This window comes from Lichenostomus cassidix, chromosome 3, assembly GCF_008360975.1.
Source record: "Lichenostomus cassidix isolate B80296 chromosome 3, HeHo_3.0, whole genome shotgun sequence".
Taxonomy (NCBI): Eukaryota; Metazoa; Chordata; class Aves; order Passeriformes; family Meliphagidae; genus Lichenostomus; species Lichenostomus cassidix.
Genome location: NC_139483.1, coordinates 26,044,326 through 26,061,604, shown reverse-complemented (window position 1 = coordinate 26,061,604; position 17,279 = coordinate 26,044,326). Strand labels below are relative to the sequence as shown.

Genomic DNA, 17,279 nt, shown 5'->3' with positions numbered 1-17,279 from the left:
TAGATGCATAATGCAAATCAACTGGCTTTATGGCTGGTGTAGTCATGAGGGTTTTGGCTTTTATGACAATCAGACATTCTTCAATGACTCTAAGCCTGTCAGGGAGGGATGAGATCCACCTGTCTAGAAGAGGCAAGGGAATCTTTGGTAGCAGGCTGGCCATGGTGGTGAGGTGGGCTTTAAACTGAAGGACTTAGCAAGTGGGGCCCAAAGTGGCAATACTCATGCCATTGCAACCACGTGGGGAATGAGCAAGACCAACCAAAGCAGGGACAAACATTCCTTAGCTGCCTTCCAAGATGAGAAACCAAAGACCCACCAACCATCTCAAATGTATATATATCAATGCACACAGCCTGGGGAACAAACACAAGGAACTGGAGCTCTGTGCCCAGTTAGAAAGTTATACCATAGGAATAACTGAAACATGATGGGACAACTCACATGGCTGGAGGACCATGATGGATGGCTACAGGCTGTCGCATAAGACAGGCAGGAGAGAAAAGGAGGAGGTGTCGTGCTCTATGTTAAGGAGAAGCTTGAAGGTATAGAAGTCAGCTATGGTGACTGTGGAAGCCCTATTGAGTTCCTTTGGGGGAAGATCAAAATGGTTGTCTCCAAGAGGGATCATAGAGTAGGTACCTGCTACCAACCTCCAAATCAAGACAATAAGGCCAAAAAAAGCAATATTTGTGTTATTTAAAGCAAGCTTAGGGTCAGCAGAACCTCTCATGGATCACTTCAACTACCCAGACACTTGGAAAAACAATACAGCGGCTCACCTATCATCCATCACGTTCCTGGAATGCGCAGAGAACTGCTTCCTCGTACAAACATTAGATGTGCCAACCAGGAATGAGGCACTGCTGCACTTGCTACTTGCAAACCAAGAAAACCTGCTTTGTAATATCTCAGTGATAGCCTTGGCTGCAGTGATCACCATACTGTTGGACTTTGGGATCTGGCTGAGCATGCTGAAGCTTAGTACTGAGACAAAGGTCTCAGATTTTAGAATAGCAAAATTCAGTTTGCTCAGAGGTCAGTTAAGAGGGATTCCATGGGAAGCTTCCATGGATGATAAACGAACAAGCTAGAATGTTTCTAAGCATGCTCTCCTGGAAATGCAACCACTTCATCCCTCTAAAGGTAGGGAAAGTTGGCAGAGCAAGAGATTTCCCTTGGCTTAACTGTGAGCTTCTGGGTCTGCTCAAAAACAAAAAGAGAAGTGTACCAGAGATGGAAAAGCAGATGAATATCCATTGAGAAATACAAGGGCATTGTCAGAATGTGCAGAGATGGAGTGAGAAAAGCAAAAGCTCAGACTGAGCTGAAACTGGACAGAGATGTCAAAAAACACAAGAAAGGGCTCATCGGGTACCTAAACACCAAGCAGAAATAGAAGCTAAAAACTGTCCTACTGTCAAACCGGAGAGGTTAATTAATTGTCAACAATGCTGAAAATGCAGCATTTCCCAGCACTTCCTTCACCTCTGTCTTCACCAGCACAGTTGGGCACCTGGTCTTGGGAATAAGAATCCATGTTGATGAAAACACCCCATCCACCACCGGTGAAGGAGGAGTTGGTGTGTTAAATATTACAGGAGCTTGACCCCAACAAATCACTGGGCCCTGTCAATATCCACCCAAGGGTGTTAATGGAGTTGGCTGACATTGCCACAAGGCTGCTCTCCATAATCTTTGAGAAGTCATGGAGAACCCAGAAGACTGGAAGAAATCTAATGCCAACTCCATCTACAAGAAGGGACCTGCTTTGTAAAAAGAGGATCCAGAAAATTACAGGCTCGTCAGTCTTAACTTCAGGTCCTGGGAAAGTTATGGAACAAATCCTCCTGAGGGCTATCACAAGTCAGATGAAGCACATGATTGGGCAAAGCCATAACGGATTAGCCAAAGGGAGATTATGTGTGACAAACCTGACTGCATTCTATGACAGAGTAATCTGCTCCATTGATGTGGAGTGAATGGTGGATGTTGCAAGTGTGCATTTCTGCAAGGCTTTGAATATGGTTTCCCACAGCTTCCTTCTAGAAAAACTGATGTGATACAGTCTAGATGAGTCTGTGAGGCTGGTGGGGAACTGGCTGGCAGGACACACCCAGAGTGGTGGTAAACAGTTCCTTTTGGAACTGGCAACTTGTCACAAGTGGGGTCCCTCAGGGATCAATACTGGTCTCAAGGCTGTTTAATATTTTCACAAGTTATCTGCATTATGGGATCAAGTGTACCCTGACAAAGATTGATGTCAATACCTAACTGAGTGGGGAAGCGGAAAGAGAACCACTCTGGTTGGATGGAAAGAGAACCACCACACACTGGAAGGAGAACCACCCTGCAGGAAGACCTGGATAGGCTGGAATAGTGAGGCTAACATTACAAAGTTCAACAAAGACAAGTGTAAGGTCTTGCACCTGAGGAAATGTAATCCAGGAGTGGAGCATAAACTGGTATGTACTTAGCAGGGGAGCGGCTCTGTGGAAAGAGATATGGAGGTCCTGGTGGACAAAAAGCTCAACGTGAGTGAACAGTGTGCTTCTGCAGCAAAGAAAGCCAACAGGACACTGGGTTGCATCAACTAGGGCACCACCAAAAAGATGATGAAAAGACTGAAAATCCTACCATATGATGAAAGAATGAGATAACTGGGTTTTTCAGCCTTCAGAAGAAAAGGCTCGGAGGAGACCTCATCAGCATGTTCCAATATTTAAAAGAAACAAAAAAGTTGGGTATTCACTTTTTACAATAAATCACATGGAAAAAAAAGACCATATATTACTATGTTACTCCTGGAGAGATTCCAATTAGACACAAGAGGAAACATTTTCACAATGGGAATAATCAGCCATTGAAATAGTCCCCCCAGGGAAGTGGTGGATCCCTTAGCATTGGACATTCTTAAGATTCAGCTGGGCAAGGTGCTGGACCATCTTATCTAGACTGTGCTTTTATCAAGAAAGTTTGGATCAGATGATCCTTGAGGTCCCCTTCCCACCTAATATCCTATCATTCTGTGATTCCCAGCAGCTAGGAGGAAAACCTTGTGCTTTGGTCCAGTTCTGTTACCTAAATGAGAAGAACAGGCTGCCTGAACAGTGCAATAAGACTGAGAGCAACCTTATTATCTACCTGCTGCACATAGATGCAAATGATGAAGGCTACTCAGTGCTAATACAGGTTCTTTTGTTAATTCTGATAAGATTGTTTATTAAAAGAAAACTAATGAAAAGAAATCACCATTTCTCAGGGAAGGAACCAGACCATCAGCATACTCCAAGATGAGAATGCACAGAAAAGATGAAGAGCTCTTAAAGTATTATCATCTGCTGGTAAAAGTACAAATCTTGTATATCCTCAATAATGCTTATTATCTATCTAGAATAGATAGAACCACTATTAGATTCAGGGGAAAACTGAAAACATTGCAAAGTGGGGAACCTACTTTATAACTTGAATTGGTCTTCTTTTCCTTTCATTCCTTTGAACAAAGTCTATATATACACACTGCAAAATTTAAAGAAGATGTTTAAAAAAAAAGAGAAGAAAATATCTTAGTCTGGCAACCACAGCACAGGACATACAATAAAAATGGCGAAACTCAGGTGACTGGGAGCATATCCTGAGAAAGCCATTAACACACCAGCATGAGCCAACACTTCATGTGACTTTTCTTTACTAGCCAATGCCCTCTGCACCTTTATGAAGCCCAGAAAGTGCAAAGGAGGAGGGCTGCTGAAGGTTTTTACATACAATGTTTCTTTTTATGAAAGAAACAAATTTATTAGAATCCTCTTCTCTATGCTCCCAAGGGTGTCCTTAGCAGGGAACAAACACAGCTCCCAGCAGTAAGTAGACTCTTGTTAAGCTCCATATCATGTTTCCATGGAGAAAAATGCTTTCTTATTCAGAAAAGAAAAACTCTGCAGTGAACTTTTGTACAGACATTGATTTTTTTCCAACCTCACTTTGGTCTTTTTATGGAAAGCATTTCCACAGAGTGATGCCTGTAATATTACACAGAAAGGACTAAATAAATTATATAGCATAAGTGAAATTATGTAACACAGCAAGAATGTTGCTTCCAACAAAATGTTTACTTATATGGAATCACTAGAAGAAAGATTTCAATGTTTTTTGCTTCTATTCTGATTTCAGTAGCATAGTTCACATGCCTAAACATGTTTTTAAACAATCACGTGGTCTGAACTTGGGAAGGGTATATAGGTTCTTAATTTAAAACCTTTTCCAACCCTGCTGTATTTATTGGGGATCAAAACAGCAGCAGTCAACAGCAGTTTAACAGATTTCTGCAGAAACGCTAGTAAAAACTGTGAGTCAAATTTATTTTGTCTTTTAACCTTCTAAAAGCATTCTATTGTACACATAGATTTGTCTGTTCCGAAATTCTGTGGAGTTAACAATTTTCTATTATGTTTGATGGAAGATCACTGCAGTGGAGGGATTCTGGCAAAATTAAGGAGAATATTATTTGTCCATAAGTTATGAAGAAGATGCCTGAAAAAATGGGAGTTGCTCACCCTTATATGTTGTTCTGTGCATAAAATAAACTCCTAATGCTGATTCTGGACAAAGGTCATAAAGACTGATGGTTCAAAATCCAAATCTTGATATGTAATTAAAAAGGGCTATGTATGTTAATGCAGAGAACTGTATCTTGTAAGACACTTCTTTAAAATTACAATTGTGTAGCAAAATCAAATTACTTTTGCCCCAACCGCTGCCAGAAAGTTGCACAAACATTTCTTGACAATCTTTTCATGTGCAGGAAGTTTCAGCTCCAGCATTGTTTCCAAAGAAGCTGCTGCAGCCTTCCCCCAGCTACTCCCGAAAACACGAGCTTGGAAATGCTACTTTGGCTGTAATGCCAACTCATAATGTCACCACTTAAAATCTACTTATACAAGGCACCCCATGGTTTTTAATTATTATGGATGCAATGGAAAGATGACTCATGGGTTACTCACATGAAATAAAACATGGCATGACTTAGGAAATTCACAGTGCATTCACTTTTACCAACATCAAGGTGAGGAGAATGCTACAGCAATTTACCTTCATCTGTGAAGACAGAGAGGCTACCAAGAGAAGCCAACAGTCCAGCCCAAATGCAAGAGAGAGGCAATTCTGAATAAAGATTTGGGAGGCTAAAATATGATTTTAATCTCTAACATTTGGTACTTACTGGGTAGTCACTGCATGTAAATACTAACTTCAGTAGGACAACAATATTAACTATTGGTCAGCATGCACTGTTCTTGAACAATTTTGTCAACATGAAAAATGTTATTTGGGGCCTGAGGAATTATCTTTGTATCTACTGCATGATCAGCCTCTTCCAAGATCTGCTAACCCAACTCTATGATCTGACAAGATCAGAAATTATCCCATAAAGTCCACAGATAGTTATGTGGGCAAAGACTAGCAAGGAACCTAATGATACAGCTTATACATAAATTTTAATTAAATTAAAATGTACAATAAAGTCTCTTTGCATCCTTCTGACAGCCTTGAAGTGAGCACACTGAGTACAATTTAATTCCACTGTAAAATTGCTTTTTTCTTCTGTTGTCAGAAGGAGGTTTTACTGTAAATAAGAGTCATGACTTTTAAAGAACCAGTATCTTATACAGCAGATAGTGGCTTCTCTACACATATGTAATGTCATAATCACATAATGTGTTTTTATAATGTATTATCACATTTTGAATTCCAACTACGCATGAACAAACAAATCGCTGAGAAAGATTATCAAAACACTTTTCAAACAGAATGGGACATAAGTTGCAGAAGCTGTGCTATATCTGTAAGACACATATATGATAAATTAAACTCAGCATTGCCCAACCCTGAGACAAATATGGGTATTAGTTTACAGTCTCTGTAGCCAATTTATAGTATTGTGTTAAGACTTCATAGTGTAGCAAAAAATATTAAGGGGCACTGTGATTCTCAACTCAGACTCATTAAATGATGACACAAAATACTCCATTAGCAATGATACAGTTCCACCCTTTCACCCTTTATTGCCCATCAGCCCCAGACATCAATCCTTCCACTGTTTTCCTACTACCATAATTCTGATGCATTAATTAGGCAAACATAACTGTGTTTGACTGCTTTTTAAATGGATTCTATTACATAAGGTATATAAAAAATAAACTCCATTATTATATGTCTTATGGGCACAGTTTTTTGATTTTAATATAATCTCTCTTGGATTTGGTTTATACAGACAATTGTTTTGCCCTAACTAAGAGCACATGTATCTGAGCCAGGGGAGAGAAGTCTGTAGAGGTAATATCACATTTGTCATTGAATTATCTCTGGCTTTATAAGCTATAGCTTACTAATACCAGTTAATGTTTTGTAATTATTAACACACATAGAATTTCCAGGATGCTGTTTCAAAATTTCCTCAAGCCCTCTTGCTCATGGACAAAACAACTACTCAATCCGCAGATGTTTTAGAAATCCTGGCAAAATCCTCTTCCTCTGGGGACATCCACAGAACCCCCAAACTTCTGTCCTACTTTGTGTGCAAGAATACCACTAGCTCTGATCTGGAGCTGAAAAGATATCCCCTCCTTTTTCCTCTGTGGATTTTAAAAAGGTGAAAAGAGCACCTGCCTAAAACCTAGGGTTGTCAAAAGGATTTCTCTCCCCTCTGCTTGGGGCATTTCTCACTCAGTGTCTCAGAAATTAGCTTCCAGGGCTTTAACAGAGGCAGCTTCAACAAGCTTGCAATGGAGTGCCTTTAGCCTTGTGCAAGGAATATGCCGCTGAGCTGCTGTCTACTTTCCTCATGCACTATCTGAGGATCCTTTTATGCTAGCAGATATTTAAAGACTTTCATATAAATGACAATCAGAGCCTTTTTATAATAGTTATGGCCCCTTTGGACCCATTACAGATTATCAGCAAATGAACTGGCAGACATTTGCTATGCCTTCTATATCCTCAGTACAAAGTACCATAAACGCTGTCCTCTCACTGGTAGTTAAGTTTAGGCAAATACATACTCAGGCAGTTTCTTAAGTGCCTATTATTTTCGTTCTACAAGTACTCCTTTAGACCTCTTTCAGATTTATTGACGTTTGAAAGCTTTAAAATATCCATTACCCACTTAACTGACCATAGCAATTCCATCTGACTCATTGTTTGTGTTAGAATATATTTAGGCATTTTTAAAAATGGGTCTTAACAGACCATAGGATCTCCCTTGGAAACTCTATAATAAATCAAGTAAATACTTGGTGAAGTGCTATAATGTTTATTTGTGACTACTTAATTCTATCCTTTCTATTCCATGTTTTGAACATATGAAGTTCCTCTGTTCAGGTTATTAGTGACCAAGCTTCCTTCAGTTTTTTTATAGTACTGCTTCTGTATTGCTCAGTTTCATTCCAAGATGCACCCTTACTGGCTGCTATACTGGCAATCTGCTGTTGAATCCATCCAGTCCTCCCCTTCCCTTGAAGGGGAAAGCACATGCTCTAATACTGGAACAACTTGTGAAGAACACTTTTACAACTGCCACTGTCAAATCTACATTAAAAAAATGCACAAAGCTGCATGTACTGCTTGCATTTGACAGTGACATTTTCTGTGTCTTCCACACATCAGGAGAAGGAAATTGAAGCCTAGAGGAAAAAGCATACATATGTCAATACCACCATTATTTCTGGCCTCTCACATTTATGTTCTCTCTTTCTGTCTGCTGTTTGTACAACTGACTAGTGGAAACAAATTCTAGAAGCAGGAGGCAAGAAATTAAGACCCACAAGGTGTGTACATTGTGAGAAGTACTGCTTGGGCTTCTCATAAGACTGTCTTCTCAAAAGCTGGGTTATACTGTAGAATATTTTAAATCTAAAATATAATATCCCCATTATAAGTGGTCTTGTCAGGGTCAAAATTCAAATTGGCGATGGAAGTAAATTGTCTGTCCCTGGAGCCATCCACCCCTGGGTGTATATAAAAGTGCAGAAAACACACTATCTCCCATCTCAGTAAACCTGGCCTTGGCATCACCGCTATTCCTGCTTAGCCCTGCTCCACATCCGCCTCCTCCACAAGTATTCAATGCTGAGATGATGAAGACTCTTACTTATGATTATTTCTCCCAGTGTCTGCTGCTTGTTCAGGCTCTGTGACACACTGGCAGCCAAGGAAAGGGCAGGCATTACCACTGGCACAAGAAGTGATTTACTGCCACTCTGGCCTTGTTGCCCCTCATCCTTCTGCTTATTTTCAGCACCTTCAGGGCCACCAGAGCCATCCTGTTCCACTTTCTGATTCCCTTGGTTAGACTGCACCTTGTCTGTCCTTCTGAAGGTATTTAATATGCAATACTACCCCTATTCATTCTGGTAGCAGTAGAGACTTTGGTACACTCTCCAAAATGCTGGCTGTATTTGCTCTGTTTTAGTTTGTTAGGCCTATTTAGTTAACCTCCTAATGAACAATATTCTGTTTTCTTCTATTTAAGTAAAAGTCATCAACTAAACAGACATTTTTTTAGTTTTCAAAGGATTCAGTGATAACCCAGTTATGCCAGCTTTTGGATTGGCTAAATTCTCATTTTTCACTACCTTTTGCAGTGTTAAGCCCATAGCAGGGGATTAAAACTAGATGCTCTTGAAGGTCCCTTCCAACCCAAATGATTCTATGGTTCCATTATTCTGTGATTCTGTTTTGAGAGAACCATCTTGAGAACACAATAGAATCTTCATGAAATGCTTATCACCTCAGCACCATGTTGGCTGTGCAGTTCTCTGCATTCTTGTAAAACTTTGGCAGATGTATTCAACAGCATGCAAAAAGGCAAAGCCTCACCCTTAATGTGACATAGTTTCAACACCACTGCAATTGGGTTATAGAAATATTTTTCATTGTTTGAAGACAAACATGGTTGAAGTAAAATTCAATCCTAACTTTTGCCTATTAACAGCAGAATTACATGTAGAAAGCACCTTCAGATTTTTAATGCACTGTAAAACAAAAAGCATTCTCTTTCTTTTGTTAGAAAATTGTTTGCAGAGTATGATTTTGTTTGAAACTTGTGTACGTGATTCTGCAGAAACAGCGCCGTGTCTCAGCAGTTTAGGAAAACTTTTGGGTTTGTCCTGTATCAGTACAGTTCAGTTTCACATGTGCTGCAGCTCTAGTGGATTTTTATTTTGTATATGTTTCTCTCAGTTAAAATCTTCTTATCAAACGCTGAGAGATAACACACATTTCTTCCTGTTATAAAGACACAAACATCAATCATCTAAAATCAGTGACATTCACCCAGAAATAAATACAAATATGTTCTGTAACATTTCACTGCTATTATCTGTTGAGAGGCACTGTCGCCCTTTCGACTGAGGGCACCGGAACATGGCTGCCCTCACAGGAATGTAAACTTGGCATTAACCCTGGCAGATTCCCACTCCCTGCCCACTCTCATTTAACTTAACTCACTCCTATACTGTTATCAGAAGGTAAAGGTCATAGCTTTATTTACACAATACAGCACTATACAAACCACCATTAAACAAGAAAATCTTGCGCCGAATAAACACAAAGCAAAAAAACAATGCTGACCTCTCTACCAAGAACGCCCCCTGGAAGTACCTTGTCATTCCCCAAATAAGGTCGATGGTGCTGGTCTATCCTTCTAAATATTAACTGCCCAGCACTGCCCCCCACATACCCAACTCCCACGCAACAGCCAACTAAGGACTTTTTAATGTTCCAAACCCAGGAGAAATTTAGAAAGCATTCTACTGTTGGCAGACCATGTGGTTCATATCCTATTCCCACAGCCTTTACTCATCCTTCCACAGCTGGAAACCTTGTCAAATGCTCTCCTATAGGACAGAGCCTTTAGCACAATACATAAGCTGGGCAGATGGCAGGGTGGACTCCCTCGGTCCGAATGCTAGAAGCCTGGGAACCAACCCTCCTTCCTGCTTCTCATCTCCCTCAGCTCCGCTCCTCTCCACCCCGGCCCACTGCCTTTTCCTGAGGGGAAGACATCCTGCTTATTTATGCATTTCATGACTGCTGGTCTGCCTATATCCAGCAAGAAAAAGTGCAAAGAGGGCAGGAGGCCACTGACTAAAATCCCATTGGAGCTCATGTTCAGTTTTGGAAACTAGAGCAGGCAGAGCAGAGAGAGCATGGATGTAGTCCAGGGTGCAACCCTGGTCAGGAGCACTGGTCAGGTGGTGTGGCCTGGGCAGCAGTCCCTGCAGACACTGGGACTCCAGACACACCTGCTACAGCACAATTCACTCCTTGCTTCCTATTTTTACTGAAGGTGGTGGAAATAGTTTGTTGCTCACTTGGGCCAGAAGCAAACTGTAACTCCTCTGTAGCAGACTGCTGCAGCAGGCAGTTTAAGTGGAGAGGAGCTTGCATTCAGTATATTCCTCTGCTTAGGTGTGAATAGGGCAGATGAGGGTACAAGGTCTCACCCTCTTTCATGGACCATAGCTACAGCACCAATTTAAGCTTTTACTATTCAGAGTTGCAGTAAGATGACCTTTACATGTTTAAATCAAAATTCTCCATGTCTAGTTTTGCATTAAAAAAAAAATAGGGGTGAGGGGAATTTTGTTTGGCTGCTGCCATTCAGAAATAACACAGTAAGGTAACTTGGGAGAATGATGACTTTTAACATGTTAACCACTGACCATGCAACATTTTCATCAGTGTAAATATAACTCCTCGTTACTCTGCCAAGATTGTACTGAATCATACAACCACCAATGAAGTCAGACTTTCTAAATAAATATTCTTATTTCACATAAAAACATACTAATGAAAGTGCTTTTAATTTAAGGTAGTTCTTCTTTCTGAAACACTGGTGTGTGCTGCCCTGATAAACAGGAATGCTGGGGAAAATGATCATCTAGGGAAAAATTCAGTTAGTGTTCAAACAAGTTCTTAGGGTAGTTGCGTACAGAAAAAGCCCGGAGGTACTCAAGGATTGGCATCAGCATATTTATATCCACATTTGCCTCAATTCAGTGTTAATAAATCCTTCATCACAACCAACACATTAATTACAGAGTGCAGAGAGCCTCAGAAAGCTCCAGCAAGTTACAGGCTGGGTTATTCTTCATATTGCTTAGGAGCATAATAACTCATAGTTATGAATAAGGACTCCATCATGACTATGCATGATTTGAAAGCAACATCTCACAGATCCCGCATTTGAAAACAAAACAATTAGTCAACCCAAAGCAGGCGACACTAATTTCCATGTTAAGATATTTTTCATCATTTCAGGTGAACTGAAATGGTGTACATTCAGTTTCTTTCTTTTGTGTTTCAGAGAGAGTGCTTGAATGATTCTGAAGGATGCGAGAGATCAAGCAACATGCAACTACTGAAGCAATGTTTCTGGGCCAAGCAAAACCAACGCAACAGCTCACATAGTTATTTCCTAAATCAAGTGTGAACTGGGGGCAGTGTCATTGATGATTGTGAAGAAGTACCCTGTTCTAGTGCTGGCCTTCCTGCCTGGTGGGGACAACAGTTCATAGCAGGTATTTCAGGCTAGAGCAGGCCACTTGTGTCACCTCAGCTGAACTCTCACACTGAGCACAGAGACAGCCACCCAGGTACTGCTGACCTCAGCCCAACAACAGCAAGTGAAACAAGAACATGCCACGTTTACATATATCTGCAGAAAGGGCATAGGAATTTTGAAAGTCAGTACAAGAGAAGAGTACAGAGCTGACAGTTTCTTAAAACACACAGCTTGTTGCATCATTCCTATATGAGAATATATACTAATACATTTTACAGAGATATAATATATACTAATATTTTATGATAACTGACTTTAAATACACCAGACTCCAGGGGCAGGTGACACTGAACATAGTCCACAACCTTCCATCATCAAGTTCAAACTCCAGTCCAGCTCACAGGCAAAACCAAAATGAGATTCATAGTCTAGTCCTTAATTCCTGAAGCTTGGATACATTTTTTCAAACTGTTGCAATTGCAATTGCATAAGAAACAAGGACAAGTGCCAGAAAATGCGATTGAAATTTCTCTAGTGTCTGATTGACTCTACTTGTATTATCAGGCCCCAGCCTGACATGCACCCGAATAGCTGAATGCCAGATGAGAGGGAAGGTGGCAGGGATAACGTAAATATTTTTATTAAGCTGTTGAAGTGTTTTTGACACAACAGTAACATCATACCTTTAAAAAAGCCACACTGAAAATTATCCTAAAATTTATCTATCCTACAAGATACATTCAGTAACAGGAATGTCTTTATACATAAAAATTGTGAGGTTCATCTTAATTTTCAACATAAACTCTATAAACATAAAGAAGATAAACATAAGGAAGATATATGTAATTCCAATGAGCACACCGGTAATTGGACAAGTCTGGGAACAGCTCTTGGGCCAGCTGCAAATATGTGAACTCAGGGAATAATTTCGATTGCCAAACAGGGAGCTGGCTTTCTCTTTGAACTTCAGGGGAAACAAGGATAAACTAGTTATTACAAAAGATGATCATTTAGCATCATCATAGCACTTTCTAAAAACCTAACCAACAAGCCAAAGCACAAACTAAAGCTAGTTATTTACTTCCAAAAATATAACTTTGTTTAGCTCCAAACAAATACTTCCACATACAAGGCTGAAAAAAGATCAGAAGGTATAGCAGCTATTTTGAAACCTACATTTCCATCAAACATCTTAGTTTATTTATATATTCCCCACTTTCCTTGAAGTAGTGCCCACACAGGCAGCATTTCCCACTTTGGAGAATAACCATTAATTCCACACCACAATGTTTTTTCTAGAAATATAATTACACAGAAGACAAGTATTCCTTATTAAAATATCTGAAGGCATGTTAGGTAGTTATGACTGCTGGTTATTCAGGAGCAAAGGGTTTTTTTTCTTTTTTTTTTTCCTTCCTTTTTCTTTCCTTGTTTGCCAGCTAATAAGAGCTTTGGAGATGTAAAGGAGTGACTAGATCCCAATGCATTTTTGACATTGTAGTGAGGTATGGAATAATTAGGCTGAAACTGTTCTGTGCAAGACAACTATTCTTATGTATGCTTGACATCAACAAATGCATTCTCCCAAGGCATGGCACATTGTGAATGAATTGTAGCATTTTCTTATGATTAATTCTTTTAAAATAACCTCTAACTTCTTCCTTCTTGTTGTATTTTATAGAAAAACTGGGATGTACATTTTACAAACACTTGAGGCTCCCAGTATCCCACAGTTTGGAAAATTAATTATTCTTACAGACAAAGCTATGTCAAGATCCAAAAGCCTACATAAAAACAAAATACAACTGAATCTGTTCCTAATTTCTTCCTGTTGGTTTTCATAGTTTATGCTTTCATCCTACAACTCATGCTCTCCTGTTTCTTTTGATAATAGACACAGCATAACACGCCATTTAGAAATTCAGTGTCATACTCTAACATGCAAAGGACATGTCAGCATAGGGTCTGAATTAGAAGCTGTGAGTACACTGAGAAGTTTAAATTGTGAAACAATGTCTCAGAATGACATTTCTCTTGTGATGGAAGCATTCTTCTGATAAAGTCACAGGAAGAACGCAGGCACATGAAGCCACTCAATGCATCCAGCTGGGAGCCAACACATAGCAAAAGCTACATATAGGACAAGGGAGCAGAGCTAGGAAAGAAAGAGTAGAGAGAGGAGAGAATGTGTCTTAAGGGAGTGAAGGATGTGGGGGGTAAATGAATGCACATTCATATAAAGAAAGGAGATGTACTTTTATACCAATTCTTTTTTCCTGGTTGACAGAAATCATTAAACTGACTGCTAATTACAAGGTGTCTACCTCCAGTTTCCAGGAAGAGAAAATTAGCTCAAGTATTTTATGGAAACAAATCCTCAAAATCCTTCACTTTTCCAAGTGCCAAGCTTATCTGTTCCCCTTATGACAGATACTTGTAAATTCTGAAGTTGCCATGTCCTATTATGGGAATGTACAAATACCTACCTTTGGAAATAAATGCAGACAATGAATAGGAAATATGATATGGGCAGGTAAGGTAAGAAATATGTTGGATCTTTGGCACTTGAAAACAAAACCATGTGAAGTATCAGGGCCAAAAGTACAACCCAGTATGCAAACATCACACCAGTGTTAAAAATAAGATGGAGATCAAGAGCTGCAGCTAGCAAAGAGTTTTATAATGAAAACTAGATTTTTGATGAAAAGACCACTTTCACAGATATTTATTTTCTTTAGAAGCTGTGATGCCCTACTGTTTGTTATATCTCTGGAAAGGAGATGCCTTTGAGAAATTTCCGTTTGAATCCCTTTGTATGTGGGAAAGACAATTGCTTCTAATGGAACTTACCACTCAAATCTGGTTACTAAACATTTCATATTCCCTTCTCAATTTCTAGCACTCTTAAGAGCTGCCTTTATATGAATCCAGGGATGTGACAAATTACACATTCTCATCTTGGATGTTTCTGTTCATAAAATTTGAGACTGGCTGCCCCTGAGATGACTACCTCAAATCAAAACTGATAACCTGAAAGAGGGTAGGAATATCAAGGCAAAAAACAAAGCTCAGTTAGATCTGAAGAACTCAGAGTTTTTACTAGACAGGACAGAATTATATTACAAAACCTGTTAAGCATACTGCTTGTGAAAGCCTGAATTTATCACAAGCAATAACAGTCTGCTAAAAACAAATATAAAAGCAGAGAGGAAGTGTGAAATGACAAGATAAAGGATTTAATAAACACATTAACATCAGGGTGACATTTTTCAAAGCAAATCTTTACTTTTAATAATAAAGCCTATCCCTAAATGCATTCCTCATCCCAGCAAACAATATGCACTTTTTGTGTGTGTGTGCATGGGTGCTGAAGATTAGAGACTGGGGCCAGTGGGGGAGGTTCAAATAGATGCAGGGCACTTGAAAGCAAATCAGAATTGTCTCCAAAGAGCCACTTCCTGCTGGGGACTAAGCCTTCACCCAAACAGTCAAGAGGAAGGGGCATAAGCAAAGCATTGCAAACGACCATCCCAATTGTATCGGAGTGGAGACAACTAAGACAAACAAACTCAGGAAGTGGCAGGGAGTTAGAAACTGAGAGGAAATCTATGGCACAGAGAGGAAAGTGAAGAGATTGCACCGATCTGCAGCAAGGTCACCTCTGGGTCTCACTGTGCCAAGCTTTTTCAAACCCACTTTATTTGGACTAGAACACAAAACTGGCACACACAGCTGGCGACTGCTGCAGAGGCTATTCAAATGTTAACATTCTCAATGATAAACAGCCAAAAAAAAGTTCTGTGTAAGCAAATTGGAACAAACAACTAATCTAAATCTGGTTGCTAAGAGATGGAGGATTTCAGCCAAAACCATCCTGAAGCCTCAAGAATACTTTATTTTTGATCAAAAAAAGTACCTGTAGATGACGCCATGTTGGTGAAGAAACATGAGTGCTGATGTGACCTCTGCAGCATAAAAGCGGGATCGAGGTTCGTCAAATTTGCGTGAGCGCTGGATTTGAAACATCAGGTCTCCTCCATTTACATATTCCATGACGAAAAAGAGGCGGTCCTGAAATTAATTAAACAGTGCTATTTAGCTAATTTCTTCTAGTGACATAAAGGACTGCTTGAAGCTACACTTTATGTGACTGAAGCATTTACATCAAGAAATAAAATAAACTAATGTTACGATTCTGAAAAAGGAGAAAGCTGGCAACCAAAATCCACCAAACCTAAAGAAAATGAGATGAGTCTCAAAATGAGAAATGAGAAAAAGGCAATCAAAATACTGTATTAAACAGCACACACACATAAACTTCCACACATCAACAAATACATATGGAATTATAATCAATTTCATATAATAACAGAGATACTTCATATAATAACAGAGATGTTGTTTCTTTTGTAATTTAGCCATAACTATGAAAATATGTCAATTTTGTCAACTATTGACAGGCTGCTGGGCAAATGTCAGTCTCATTCTTTCTTCACTTCTCTCTTACCAGTTACTTTGTCTGCAAAGCATCTTCCCCAAATTAGGTAAAAATTATTTAGAATTGTTAAGCTATAGAAACCAGTGCTGCCAATCTCAAACACTTACATATGGTTTTTTGAATTGTCTCAAACTCTCTTAAGAAAATGAAATGGAATTATATTATTAAAATACTTCTCAGTTTTGGTTTTTTTTAATTTTCTTCTAATGCTTATCACATCCATGTTCAAGCTTTAAGCCTATTTCCATGATGGAGGACTAGAAATTAACTTTCCTTGAGAGCAGCAACTGAGATTCTCAGGCAGTCACACCATTAACCCAAAAGTTGAGCACTTGTTGAAACAGTCAGAGGTGAAAATATCAGTAAACTAAACATGTGCTTGGCATCTTGAACCATTTATTATGTAAACTGGCAATGCAGGTGAAGGCACAAGGAAAGAAATGACAGATGTCCACTTGATCTAATGTAGATCCTATTTTTTTAAGTGTTTCTTACAAATTTTCATATTTTCCCTAGTCGGTTCTAACTTCCCTTCCTTGCCCCTTCAATCTTGCTGAATGCCTACTTCACATTCTTTATTTCCTTACTGTTAATTATCTACATCTATCTGGACATGAGTTTAGTTAGAGGTGAAGGGAATTCTGATGTGATGTGACACAGACATTTCTTTCTCCAGTCATACAATTCACAGGTGTGTGAGCACAGGACTTCACCCCTCTGGAACTCTGATGTCACACTGCAATTTGGCTCTAGTTCATAGTGTCTGGTGTGCTGGGTGAAGAAAAGGAGACAAGATGTGTGACTACTTTGGACAAGGAAAAACAACAGAAGATCCAAGTTAATCAACCTCCCCCAAGTGAATCCGAGCCTGCAAATTACATAGTTTATATATATGAATTCAGAAATTCATAAATGTTTGTCATTTGTCTTTAATAATCTACGATTCAGACTCAAAGCATAGCACTTAAAAATACCCTTAAACTTAAGCGTGTGCATTAATCCTGCTCATTAAGTGCCTAAATGTTATACTTATCAGGGATGCTTCCTGGAGGACACTAGAAATGTTTGTCTGACTTTTTGCTGATTACAGAAAGAGGATGCAGAAAAAACTTTGTGCCTTTCCCTCCATATCTTAGGAACACAGAAACTGCCAGACTGTATGAAATTTGGAAAGCCAGGTTTCCAAACCGGCGTTCTTGCCAAAACACTGCTAATGACTTT

General features: G+C 39.4%; 1 protein-coding gene across 2 annotated transcripts in view; it reads right to left on the bottom strand.

Moving 5' to 3' along the window:
* PRKCE (protein kinase C epsilon) overlaps positions 1–17,279 on the bottom strand; it is a 285,443-nt gene that overhangs the window by 39,225 nt on the left and 228,939 nt on the right. For both annotated transcript variants that reach the window (XM_085055006.1, XM_085055005.1), the window contains exon 11: positions 15,477–15,631. In XM_085055006.1, coding sequence (XP_084911132.1) covers positions 15,477–15,631 — 155 coding nt within the window. The remainder of the gene's footprint in view (positions 1–15,476; positions 15,632–17,279) is intronic.